This window comes from Symphalangus syndactylus, chromosome 24, assembly GCF_028878055.3.
Source record: "Symphalangus syndactylus isolate Jambi chromosome 24, NHGRI_mSymSyn1-v2.1_pri, whole genome shotgun sequence".
Lineage (NCBI taxonomy): Eukaryota > Metazoa > Chordata > Mammalia > Primates > Hylobatidae > Symphalangus > Symphalangus syndactylus.
In genome coordinates, this window is record NC_072446.2 from 44,868,678 (window position 1) to 44,882,279 (window position 13,602).

Consider the following 13,602-nt stretch of genomic DNA (forward strand, 5'->3'; position numbering starts at 1 on the left):
TTGAGTTAATTTTTGTGTATGGTGTGAGGTAGGGGTCCAGACTCTTTTTGCCTATGGATGTGGTCCCTGCACCATTTGTTGAAAAGACTTTTTTTTTAACCATTGAATTTTCTTGGCACATTTGTTGCAAATCAGTTGACTGTGAATCTGGGAACTTATTTCTAAGCTCTCATTTCTGTGCTGTTGACCTACGTTTCTCCTTTTGCCAGTATTACACTGTTTTTATTACTGTGGCTTTGTATAAGTTTTAAAATTGGGAAGTCTAAGTCCTCCACCTTTGTTCTTATTTTCCAAGACTGTTATAGCTATTCTGGGTTTCTTGCATGTTCATATTAATTTTAGGATGAGCTTGCCGTTTTCTGCAACAACAAAAAGCCAACTGGTTTGATAAGGTTGGCATTCAATCTACTGACCAATTTGGGGTATATTGCCAGTTTGTTTGTTTGTTTGGTTGGTTGGTTTGTTTGTTGAGGGAGGGTCTCACTCTGTCACCCAGGCTGGAGCGCAGTGGTGCTATCTTGGCTCACTGCAACCTCCGCTTTCCCAGGCTCAAGTGATTCTCCAGCCTCGGCCTCTCGAGTAGCTGGTACTATAGGCATGAGCTACCAACACCCAGCTAATTTTTGTATTTTTTTAGAGACAGGGTTTCACCATGTTTCCCAGGCTGGTTTTGAACTCCTGAGCTCAAAGCAGTCCTCCCGCCTCTGCCTCCCTAAGTTCTGGGATTACAGGTGTGAGCCACCATGCCTGGCCCTTGCTGTCTTAACAAGGTTAAATCTTCTAGCCTATGAACCTGGAATGTGTATTTATTTACCTCTTTACTTTCTTTTGGCATTGTTTTGTAGTTTTCAGTGTACATCATTGTCTTGTTCCTTTTTTTAGGGGAAAATAATTCAGTCTTTATTAAATATGATATTGGTTTAGATTTTTTTATACATGCCCTTTATTGGGTTGAGAAAGTTTCCTTCTATTCTAGTTTTTTGAGGGTTTTGTAACAAATGAGTGCTAGATTTTGTCAAACACTTTTTCCGTGTCTACTTAGATGATCATGAAATTTTGTTCTTTATTCTATTAATACTATGTATTACATTAATTAAGAATGTTAAACCAGTTTTGCATTCCTGGGATAAAGCCCATTTAGTCATGATGTATACTTTTTATCACGATGTATAATTTTAATCTGCTGTTGGATTCTATTTGCTAGTTGGGGATTTTGTGTGTACATTCATGAGGGGGATATAAGTTTGTGGTTTTCTTCTTTTGTGATTACTATCTGGCTTTCATAGCAGGATAGTACTGGCCTCCTAGAGTAAGTTGGAACATATTCCTCCTCCTCTATTTACTGGAAGAGTTCGTCAAGGATTAGCATTAATTCTTCTTTAGATGTTGATAGAATTCACCAGTGAAACCAAATGGGCCTGGCCTTTTTCTTTGCGGGAAAATTTTTAATAATTCAATCTGTTTGTTATAGATCTATTCAGATTTTCTTTTTCTGAGTGAGTCAGTTTTGGTAATCTGTGTTTTTCTAGGAATTTGGCTATTTCTTCTCAGTAATCAGATTTGTTAATGTACAGTTCATAGTATTTTCTTTTTTTTTTTTTTTTTTTTGAGACAGAGTCTCACTCTTTCACCCAGTCTGGAGTGCAGTGGCGTGATCTCTGCTCATTGCAACCTCTGCCTCCAGGGTTCAAGCGATTCTCCTGCCTCAGCCCCCCAAGTAGCTGGGACTACAGGTGCACGCCACCACTCCTAGCTAATTTTTTTTTTTTTTTTTTTTTTTAGTAGAGACAGGGTTTTACCATGTAGACCACGATGGTCTCGATCTCCTGACCTCGTGATCTGCCCACCTTGGCCTCCCAAAGTGCTGGGATTACAGGCGTGAGCCACCGCACCTGGCCAGTTCATAGGATTTTCCTGCAGGTTGCTCTTTAGCAATATGTAGTCTCCTATTTAACCTGTTAAGGATTTTTTTTTTCTAATTTGGTTTTATTTATTCTTATACATTTTGCAAGGGCTCTAAATATTGTGAGGGTTTTTTTTTTTAAGAGCTTGCTCTCTTATATTGTGGATGCAATAATTTAAGCCTTGTTGAATGTACTAAAATTCGTGTTTTTCATTCTCTCATATTTCTTGCATTAACCCTTCCTTCAGGATTTGTTGCTGTGCATGTTTATCCTGGTGGTATTCGGAGATTGAGAGTTTTCTTATACTGGTTAATCCTAAAGGTTAATTTGTATTAATACCTAAACGTGTAGATCTGTCAATATTGGTCAGTGGTTGGGTGTGCCGAGCTGTTGTGAAAGTGTGGTATGATGTCCTGGAAAAGCTAGCAAGCCAGCCTCAGGACACTCCAGCTCTGGTCCACTTGGACTGTTGTTGACTGGTGTGCGCTTCTCCCTCATTGGAAGAAGGAAGGAGCAATGGACCTGGGTGGCTGGGTGCAATTGGCATGTTCATGGGTGTGCCAAGTGCCTCCCAGCCTTGGGTGGTAGGGCCACCTAAAGATAGCTGGCACATTGCCTTGAGCTTTCTTTCTTGCTTGCTTGCATGCTTGCTTTTATTTTTGAGATGGAGTTTCACTCTTGTTGCCCAGGCTGGAATGCAATGGTGCTTTCTTGGCTCACTGCAACCTCCGCCTCCCGGGTTCAAGCGGTTCTCCTGCCTCAGCCTCCCAAGTAGCTGGGATTACAGGCACCTGCCACCACATCTGGCTAATTTTTTGCATTTTTAGTAGAGACGGGGTTTCACCATGTTGGCCAGGCTGATCTCGAACTCCTGACCTCAGGTAATCCACCCACCTTGGCCTCTCAAAGTGATGGGATTACAGGCATGAGCCACCACACCCAGCTGAGTTTTCTTTCAAACACTCAAATACTAACAGGTGCATAAACAGAACAAGTACAAGGCTATGGAAGGTTGCCAAGATGGTGGAAAACTACATCACACTGATCAACCAAGGCAGATATGAAGAATCAGATTTTGCTTACAGTGCAGGTTGTGCACTATGTAAATGTCTCCCCCATCCTATTCCCCCCTAGAGTTCTGCAGTGCACAGCCTGTGCAGCTGTCCTGAGCAGTCCTCAGAGGTCCAAGCTTCATATACCTTTCTAGTTGTAAAGCCCTATATCCATTAGGAGTCTTAGTAATCCCACTTGTGGAAATGTTTATCCATAAAGATGGTTATTTTTCTAATAATGAAAAATGTAAAGCAAACTAAATATTAGAATATAAGGGAATGGTTAAATAACTATTAAGATTCATCAAAATCATTCTGCCATTTGAAGTTTTGTTTATAATTGATGAAATAAGGTGGTAAAATAATTGTGATCTAAGTTAAGAAAGGTGAATGTTAATATGAATATAATTGTGCAAATTATGTTCTTCTGGTATTTTTCTATACCAGAAGAAAACATATCAAATGTGAACAGTGGTCTCTCAGTGGTTGGATTGTATATGATCTTTCCCCATCCTTCTATTTTTTAAATATACCGTCATGAGCATACGTTATTTTTTAGTGAATAACAACAAAAAATATTTTTTAATATCACTATGGGCTTTCACCTTGCTGTGATACATTTTCAATTTTCCTGGACTAACTCTTCTTTGATATTTTTTATCTTATTTCTCAAATTAGTTTTTAGTGGGCCAGTTTTGGTGATTTATCAAAGATAAGTTAACTACAGAGATAGTTGCAGATAAATCTTACTGAACTTACTACATGCAGTTCTTCTGTGGTACAGACCCCTTGAAACTCTTTTTCTTCCAGCTTGCCAATGCAACGGCCACAGTAAATGCATCAATCAGAGCATCTGTGAGAAGTGTGAGAACCTGACCACAGGCAAGCACTGCGAGACCTGCATATCTGGCTTCTACGGTGATCCCACCAATGGAGGGAAATGTCAGCGTAAGTCAAATTGGTCAGGTTTACTCATGGCAAATCGGTGTGGAACACAGCACTTCTATTTGACCTGAATATCCAAGAGGAAAAAAGCCACTTTGTTTTGGATACCACATTTCTTATTAAATCATACTGGTCAGAAGCTCAGCTGAGCTGGAAGAAAGAACCAAGGTTTCAGTGTAGCTGGTTAAAGCAACAAGCCAAAAATGTTAAGAGTCAAGCCTTTGACCACATTCTGCAGTGGTATAAGCAACGGCCCAAAACCAAAGAAAGTGCCAACTTCCCCTGTTTCCTTTCCTCCCATTGAACAGGGCACAGGTCAATAGTCAGGGATCAGCTCAGACATGGAAGTCTTGGGGCTCGTCTCACTGAGGCCCGGACAAAAGGTTCCAGCAGTATATGGACACTAAGGTTGTGGAAAGGGCAAGGTGTAAGGGCTAGGAGTGGGAAAGTCCTGGGTTGGAGTCAGAGTTAGGAAAGTGTCTTCTGAATTCCCCCTCCTCCCTGCCTCAGGAGTTCTTGGTGCCTGAAGGAGACCTCAGCCCAAGGCCTCAGATTGGGAGCCTGGGAATGAAGGCTCCAGGGCTAGGAATGTAAACATGTGAAGGAGCGTGACCCATGAGGTAGACCTGAGTCCTTAACTGCACCTCTCTCAGAGCCCCACACAGGTCCACCTCACAGGTCGTGCTCTGCCTGTGGGGAGGGCCCCCTTCCCCCTGGGCAGCCAGGTAAAGGCTATGTCATTGCCTGTGGTCAGGCCTGAAAAATCACACACAGGCTTTTTAACCAAGAGGCAGACTCCTCAATACTTATAGTGTATTTTAAAGGTTTAAATAGTCCTGTGTTGGCTGGGTGTAGTGGCTCACGCCTGTAATCCCAGCACTTTGGGAGGCCAAGGCAGGTGGATCACTTGAGGTTAGGAGTTTGAGACCAGCCTGGCCAACATGGTGAAACCCCATCTCTACTAAAAATAGAAAAATTAGCTGGGCATGTTGGCGGGGGCCTGTAATCCCAGCTACTCAGGAGGCTGAGGCATGAGAATTGCTTGAACCTGGGAGGCGGAGGTTGCAGTGAGCCAAGATCACGCCACTGCACTCCAGCCTGGGCAACAGAGTGAGACTTAGTCTCAAAAAAAAAAAAAAAAGTCCTGTGTTTCCCCATTTATGTCAAATAGAAGCCTGCAAGCAATAGGACATTTTATTATGAGAACAAAAATTACGACAAGTGATATTAATGAACTGCTTTTTTTATTCTAGTTTCCAGCCAAAAAACATAATGAGTACTATAGTTGAAAGACTTTTCAAAGTTCTGAGCAGGAAAAGTAAACAACATAGGGAAATCTCTACCTACTCCCCAGATCCCAACTCCAAACTCTTTGGCATGGCCCTTCAGAATCTGATCTGATCCAAGACCAGCCAGGAGAGTGGCAGGGTTCTAGCTGTGTGTCCCTTACTCTCCCTGGGGTTCAGTTTCCTCCTAATAATAGGGTGGTTGTTAAGATGAAAGCAGAGCAGTACATGACACATGTTCCTCAGGATACTAGTCAATACTCAGTAGATGTAGGCAATTCTTATTACCCTTCTAATGCCATTCCCCACTACTCCTAAGTAAAAGTTCTTGCTCAGATTAAAAGGTATTTGGTAAAAATGTTTTCCCCACTCTTTGTGAATAGACTTAATCCGTTAGACAGTAACCAGAGTACCTAACAGAGTGGTGGAGTGTACAAGGCATTGTGCTGTTAGCCACTCAAGATACAGGTGCTTTTATTATCCCCAGGATCAAGTAAACTGCCCAGGGTCTCACAGTGAGATGTGGCCAAGCTGAGAACCACATCCAGTCTGTGCTGACCTTAACTACTGGGCTGGTTGTGCTTCCAGATGCCATCAGACCCACATCAGCAGCTGCTATCTAGAAGCATCACATTTTCCTCTGTGAGATCTACAGGGCCTGAGTACAATTTGCCTTATTTTTCAGAGTCCTAATCCACGGTAGAAAGCGTGGTGTTTAGAATACTACAAATGGCACCAAGTCTTTGATGTTTTCTTCTTAAAATTGTATAGTCCTTAGGTAAGGATAGTAGCCATGATTTCTTGAATGCTTACTGTGTTTGAGACATCATATACATATCATCACAAACACCCCTATGAGATAGGTACTGTTGTTATCCCCATCATATGGACAAGGAAGCTGAAACTCAGAAAGGTTAAGTAGCATTCCCAGAGTGACAGAAGAGCCAAGTAGAGGATGCTGGATTCAAACCCAGGCAGATGGACGTAAGGCCTTTGCTTTTCACTATACATTACACACCTTCCCCCAGTCTCAGCAGAGCCAAGCGTCAGACACTCATGATTCTGACTTCAGCATCCATTCTGTTAATCTCTGCACTATTCTGTTTTATAGTTTTCTTTGGGTAATTCCAAAGGATTTATTTTTAAAGCATACCTCTCTCCAGCTCAATGCCTTTCATTTATTCACCAGCAAAACAAGGTATAAAGTGAAAAGTTGTTGACCAAAAAGGCTTTCACTTTTTTCAACTGGAGTATAATATTTATCACAGCTTGTATTACGTTGGATGATAAAAGGAGAGATGTTGAGATGGCCAGATGAGGGAGATGGGAAGAGATATTTTCTATAAAGGCAAAGGAAAAGGTGAAGCAAGGGTGGCGCGTCCTGAGGGCCCCTAAAGCGCTGACCTTGGCATTGGATCCTGGTTCTGAGCCCTGCGGTGATTCCAAATGTGGCCATCGTGGAGAAGGCACCTCAGCCAAGACCAGCCCTCCTTCAGAGGACAGTCACCTCCAGAGCACCTCTCTAGGGGCAGCAGCTATATCTGTGTCCCCACACCCAGCACCTGGCATTCTAGAGATGCTTCACAAATATTTATTGAATGAATGAAAGAATCATAGCAGTGAAAAAGAGAGTCTATTGAAAAGATCAAAATAGTCATTGCTTCAGAAGGCAATGGGTACCAGCATTCACTTTCCTCCGTCCTTTGTTTGGTTCCTTTAATGTTACCTATACATTATTATCATTAGCTGAAAAAATCATGAATCTTACCCATTGAATGCTCTTTAATCTGTCTTTCCTACTGAACTCAATTCAGATAAAATTGCTTGTTTTGGAAAAAGTCACCAATAGTCAGAATTTTTTAAGTCAGTCGTGACCTCCATTCCTTTTTCTTCTCTGCAGCATGCAAGTGCAATGGGCACGCGTCGCTGTGCAACACCAACACGGGCAAGTGCTTCTGCACCACCAAGGGCGTCAAGGGAGACGAGTGCCAGCTGTGAGTACCATACTCCCTGGACCACCAGAGGCTGTGCAGCTGCCTGAACCCCACCCTGAGAGCCACCCACTTCGCTGTGTCTTGTTGCTGTGGGCTCTGAGGGATCCCTGGGTTGATTAGTTTGAAATTTTCCCCATTCTATTTCAGACAGGTCAATCCCCAAAATGAGGAGGTCGTCGAGTTAGCAGCAATTCCTTAATGGCTCTTGAATTCACATTTTTGTTTAAGTGATACCGACATTTCCTGGGTTGTCCATTTGGATTAGTCATTTTAACTTCAGCAACTACTTGATTTTTGTCATGTCAAGAGATTATACTGTTTCCCAAAGAGTAGAGATGGAAGAGCTGGTGTTTTAGTGATGGCATTTATTTGGCGTTTGGTTGTCTGATTGTGGAAATGATCCTCTTACCTTTAACATTTCTCGTTACTCTAGCATTTTCCTTGTTGAAGCATGTCAGGCATCTTCCTGGAGAGGGTTTGAAGTCCCCGTCCATGAGGATGCAGGTGCAGCAGCATCAGGCACATTTAAGGTTTCAGACCTGGCCCTGCCTCCACTGAGCAAGGTGCTCTTGAGGCAAATCACTGTTCCCCTCATCTGTCAGTAGTGGGACTAGCAATATTTGTTTTTGGTATCCTGGTAAGTAGAAACAGGAAGGATAGTTCCTCAATCAATGTATACCGGGCTGTCTCACTGGGAAACCTCATAAAATGCATGTATCCGCATTTACTCATTCTCAAGAAGAGACTTAAAAGTGTTTAGTGTCAAAACACTGAGCCTATTAATCATTGTAAACATCATTATTTCTTAAATAACAGTAGTAATAATGCCACTAGTGATTGAGACATCATTGCTAGTGCTACTCAGCAGGGTTTGGTCTGTCTACTTTTTTAGTTTATATCTGTGTATATGTTTACTAGTTTCATGTTGCCCTAAAGCGAATATGTGAAGAAAAGTCTAATCTAAGGTTAAATTTAACTTTTAGGTCCACATTCCCTTAAACAGAAAAATGCGATCGAGCAAAATTAATCACTCTTACCCTCAGTTAGCTGATGCAACAAAGACATGAAGTGGCATCAAGTAAGACTTTCAAGTTCCTTCGAGATCACAGATGTAGGCAGGTGCTGCTCATCACCCTGGCTGAAGGGAAACAGCATGTCTGCCTGGGAAAGGCCGTCACCCGCTTCCCGCCCTTTCCTCTTCGTGCATAGCTGTTGTGTTTACCTAAATGCTTCATGAAGTGGGAGGCTGGGTTTATAGATGATATCTGTGGGGAAATTGTTTTCTGAGTAGAACATATTTTTTTTCTACAGACTGGTGAACACTTGTTCCAGGGTTTAAAAAAACAGTGATTCTTGGTATTTAGTCTTCTTTCACTTGTGTTTAAAGAAGAGAATTAGTTTACCCAGAGAACATAGGAAAGAAGTGAGAAATTAGTATTTGAAAAATGTTTTGACTGCACTTTTAGAAGAATATGTAGTCCATACAAAATTGAAAATGTTTTTCATTATAGTATATAGGTTTATTACATTTGGATTTCTCTCATTGCTTTGGCAAATGCTTGTCAATTGTCCTCATATAGTTGGTGTGTGAACTGCTGAGCAGTCAGTATTGAAACCGTCATGCATGCTCTTCCTAGACTACCCGAGCTGAGTTATGGTGAAGGATGCAATTATAATGGCTCCAGACTCTCTGTACTTTAGATAAAAGGATCTGCTTGGTTTTAAAATGAATTCAGTTTCTGTTTTAAATAGCAATATAAAATAGTCTTTTTTCCCCCCCAGATGTGAGGTAGAAAATCGATACCAAGGAAACCCTCTCAAAGGAACGTGTTATTGTAAGTGGTTTTGCAATTCTTATTTCTAGAAGCAAAGTAGTTCAGTAAAACTTCATTGTTTAAACTGGTTTGAGAATGATAAGTGCTATAAGACTATAGCAGCCACCAATGAAGTGTTCCCTGACTTGATATGTTTACATTCTGTTAAGTTTACTACATATAGGAGCACTATTTTAAGCTGTTTTAATTGTGTTTGGGGTTAACATTAATGTGTCCATAGCAGATAGCAGGAGAGAGTAGAGAGGCATGCATCTCTGTCTTTCCACGTTTATGTTCTCTTAAAATTTTATTTGCCATTACCTAGTTGGGGTCATCATATTTCGTGTTTTAGGATATAGATCAAAAACAGAATTCTTACAATATGGTTGAACTTTTTGTCATTCTGTCTGGAACTGATTTGTGTTAACCACCTTGGGGTGAAAGGTGAGTCTGTCAAGGTGACCAGGTTTTTACGGGTAAATGTGTTTTCTCTTTATGGGAGAATCCACATGGTAGACCAGAGTATGGGACCAGAAAAAAGGAGTTAATGTTATGGCATATCCATTGTAGTTACATACCTGCTATACTGGGTTGAATAACATCCCTTCAAAATTCATGTCCACTTGGAACCTGTGAATGTGACTTGATATATATTTATAAAACTTCTAAAAGAAAACAAGAGAAAAACATCTTGACCTTGGGTGAGGAAAAGTTGTTGGATATGATTCTAAAAGCATAATTCATAAACAAAAAATAGACTAATGAAACTATATAAAAATTTAAAACTTGTAGGAAAAAACCATCCAAAACATAAAAAGCCACAGACTAGAGAAAATATTGACACATCATCATATCATCAAATGATAAAGAGTTTGTATCCAGAATACATGAGGAACTCTTACTACTGAATAAGACGACAATTCCAGTTAAAAACAGGCAAAGATTTGAAAAGACATTTCATGAAAGAAGGTATTACAGTGGCCAATAAGCACATTAAAAATGACTTAACATCATTAGTTATTTGGAATGGAGATACTAAAACCACAGTCAGATACAGCCCTAAAGTGATTAGAATCCAACGCTACTGCCATGACTTTGTAGAAGACAGTGGTAATCTCTTGTCTGCTTCTGCTTTCAGTCTGTTGCAGTACATCTTTTTGGTTAAACACATGAAAAAAACCTGGCCTTACCAGACATGCAGTTGGAAAAGGGTATAGTAATGCCCTTTTAATAGCCTTTTCAGATAATTATGGATGTTACTTGATAATTATGCTGAAACTGGACAACTGGTCATTTCTTTAAAGCGGTTTGATGGGTTAACCCAAATAAAATGATACTGCCCACTGACTTGATTTTCTTTGAGGAACCTGGGTACAGCTGAGTTAAAGTGCTTTCCTCGTTACTTAATTTATAAGAAAAGCAGCCTGTATCTCTAAAGACCTGTTCTATTTTGTGTGTGTATGTTTAGTTTTTAAATATGCATTTCTTTCTTTCCATAGATACTCTTCTTATTGACTATCAGTTCACCTTTAGTCTATCCCAGGAAGATGACCGCTATTACACAGCTATCAATTTTGTGGCTACTCCTGATGAAGTAAGATTTTTTAAAGTCTTCCTATTTTGTTTTGAATTTGTATGGATCTTTTTCTTGATCATTATGGATAGAAGTACTGCCTTAACAGTACTCTCCAGACTGGAGTACACGAGATGATCTCTAGAGGTATAGGAAAGAAATGTTAGAATCGGCCGGGCACAGTGGCTCACGCTTGTAATCCCAGCACTTTGGGAGGCCGAGGCGGGCGGATCACGAGGTCAGGAGATCGAGACCACGGTGAAACCCCGTCTCTACTAAAAATACAAAAAAATTTGCCAGGCGTGGTGGCGGGCGCCTGTAGTCCCAGCTACTTGGAGAGGCTGAGGCAGGAGAATGGCGTGAACCCGGGAGGCGGAGCTTGCAGTAAGCCGAGATCGCGCCACTGCACTCCAGCCTGGGTGACAGAGCGAGACTCCATCTCAAAAAAAAAAAAACAAAAAAAAGAAATGTTAGAATCTACGTTATCTCCTTTCCACATAAAAGGCAAAAGTGGTGTTAATAAGATTACCAGGATCTTAGACACAGACTGACATTGATTCCACACATACTTACTCTGCCTGTCAGCCCATCGCGACCTCATACAGAAAGGGGACTCCACCATCAGAGGGCAGATAGCAGAGCCTGGATTTACTCTCTCAAGAGTGACCAGAGGCTTAAAGACACTGCTGATTGAAATGCCAATGATGCAGCCCCAATCAGACAGCAAGGGAGGGGACACTTCTGCTCCTAGAGTGAGTTCTTAGCCTCATTAGGAGGCAAAACAGCAAAGGCTTAGTTGGGTCCATTAAGAAGTTAGCCAGGAATAATTTAAATTGTTAAAATATGTATGTAAATGTGGATTTTTTTTATCTGCTGTCATTAACGATGAAGCCCAACCTGCCTTAAGGTATTACCTAGTGGTGGAAGGAAGGCCACACTGCATGACATTTAAAACTGAAGCATCCAGAACACGAAGATGCACCTGTACAGTTTCTTCAATGAAATATAAAGCCATGCAGTACCCACTTCAGTATTTAAAGAAATTTTGCTAAACTTAATGGTAAATTGTTTAGGAACTTCCTTGGAGATTTCTTACTTCTCATGAACATACACAAAGCCATTTGCCATTACAAAATTCCATTGACAATAAATGTGACAAATAATACATGGAAAACAGTATGGCAGTAAGCCAAAGTATATTGCTCTGTTAACAAATGTTATCTATAAACATTGCTAAATTTAATTTTAAAAGTAGAACAAAGTCTATAGTGTGGTATGTTTACTATACAAGTAAATGAAAATAGGATTTGTTTTTAATATTCTATTTGAATGATAAAATTAAGAAAAAATGTACTAGAAAAGATACATTCTCAAAAGTAAATTGCTTTTTAAGTAAAAATAATAAATTACTTTAAATGAATTATTTTATGGAAAAACTATAGGTATTAGTATATCATTTGAGTGGCTGTATTGACTGAAATTTTTTTCTTAAAGATTTTAGAATAAGATTATAACAAAAGTACCACATATGAAATGTATTCACTGCCTCATAAGCAAGCGTTTGAAGCGCTCGAAATCTTTCAGGATGTACTTGATGCCATTAATTTCATTAAAAAAATAAATATAGTAGAATCTTTGTAATACTTCTTAACCAGGTGGGAAGTAACCATGAAAGTATTTGGACCTTTCTGGATTTCCCAGTTTATCTTACAACAGAATACTTACTAGAGTTATCCAAATGCATACGTTCTTTCTTCTATAAAAGTACAAGGATTTTAAGTTTATTGATTCTTTCTGTGGAAAGACATATAGTTGACCCTTGAGCAATACAGGTTAAAACTGTGAGGATCCACTTATACGCAGACTTTTTTCAACCAAGCGTGGAATGAAAATATAGTATTTGCAAGATGTGAAACCTGAGTATATGGAGGGTGGACTTTTCATATGCAAGGGTTCTAAGGGCAGACTGCGGACTGGAGTGTGTATGTGTGGATTTGGGCATGCTCAGGGGGTCCTGGAACCGATGACCCACGTATACCAAGGGATGACTGTAATTGTTAGTTGTGTGCTGCCAGCAAATACTAAATACAAATAAGTAAACACTTGAGCTGTCCTTTCAAGATGAAGGTGAGGTCTTATCAGTAAATGAGAAGGTAAATGCTTTGTGAGAGAAACTTCTGGTTTAATGATCACGTTTTAAAAATAGCTGTTTGGAAATGTTTCCATTGTTGTGATTTTGCGCTATTAAAATGATCAAAACAACACCCTTAAAAATCTTATTCTAACTTCTCTTAAGATCTTTTAAAAATGAATAATTTCAGTACAGTTGGATGCATCTGTAAAAGATAAAAATATTGATTAGTTTGCAAAAATAATTGTTTGACCCCAGTTAAGAGATGTACTAATCAAATTTCAGTTTGACTAATTATTAATGTTGTAATTTACCTAACGTCACCAACAGTACACTTCCTCCATTGGCTTAACAGATTCCTCAGCAATATCTTTATTAGTCATTAAGACCAAGGATCAAAATAAGTTAGATTAGCCCTGTGAACTGCTATATCTCTAAGTGGTAGACAGGGTTTTCAAAACTAAGAAGCCATACTCAATCATATTTCTCTTGAAGTAATATTTTTAGTAAGAGAAAAATATTTTTCAAATCATGAATATAATAGAATTATTTTATAAATTAAGTACATTTCAGCTCTATATGCCTTTTTTAAAGGCTGTTTCCAGTTTTGGAGAAGTTTTACACTGTATGTAATCTATGAGTTTAGAATTATATGGGTTTCAGTTATAAATAAATATAATTTAGGCCACTTGATCAAGTGTTTTATTGGTAGGAGTGAACTTCAGACATTTGAAAACAGCTGCCCAGAGAATCCTTAGGAGGGTGATTCCCCAACACAGGTCAGAAGATGCAAATCATTGTGCTCTGATAGGGGTCTTTTTAAAAGGCACTTTCTCATGCAGTTAGGCATTTGATAAAGCATTAAATTATGTATACTTTAATGAGAGGGAATAAAATTGTATT

The 13,602-nt window shown here is 39.7% G+C and overlaps 1 protein-coding gene across 4 annotated transcripts in view; it reads left to right on the forward strand.

The window, feature by feature from the left end:
• The window catches only part of ATRN (attractin), a 186,830-nt gene that overhangs the window by 108,703 nt on the left and 64,525 nt on the right, over window positions 1-13,602 (forward strand). For all 4 annotated transcript variants that reach the window (XR_010119363.1, XM_055264937.2, XM_063633463.1 and 1 more), the window contains exons 19-22: window positions 3,767-3,904; window positions 7,088-7,181; window positions 8,964-9,016; window positions 10,495-10,589. Coding sequence is in view for 3 of the 4 variants with exons in the window: in XM_055264937.2 (XP_055120912.2) it covers window positions 3,767-3,904; window positions 7,088-7,181; window positions 8,964-9,016; window positions 10,495-10,589 (380 nt within the window). In the remaining variant the exon portion in view is untranslated. The remainder of the gene's footprint in view (window positions 1-3,766; window positions 3,905-7,087; window positions 7,182-8,963; window positions 9,017-10,494; window positions 10,590-13,602) is intronic.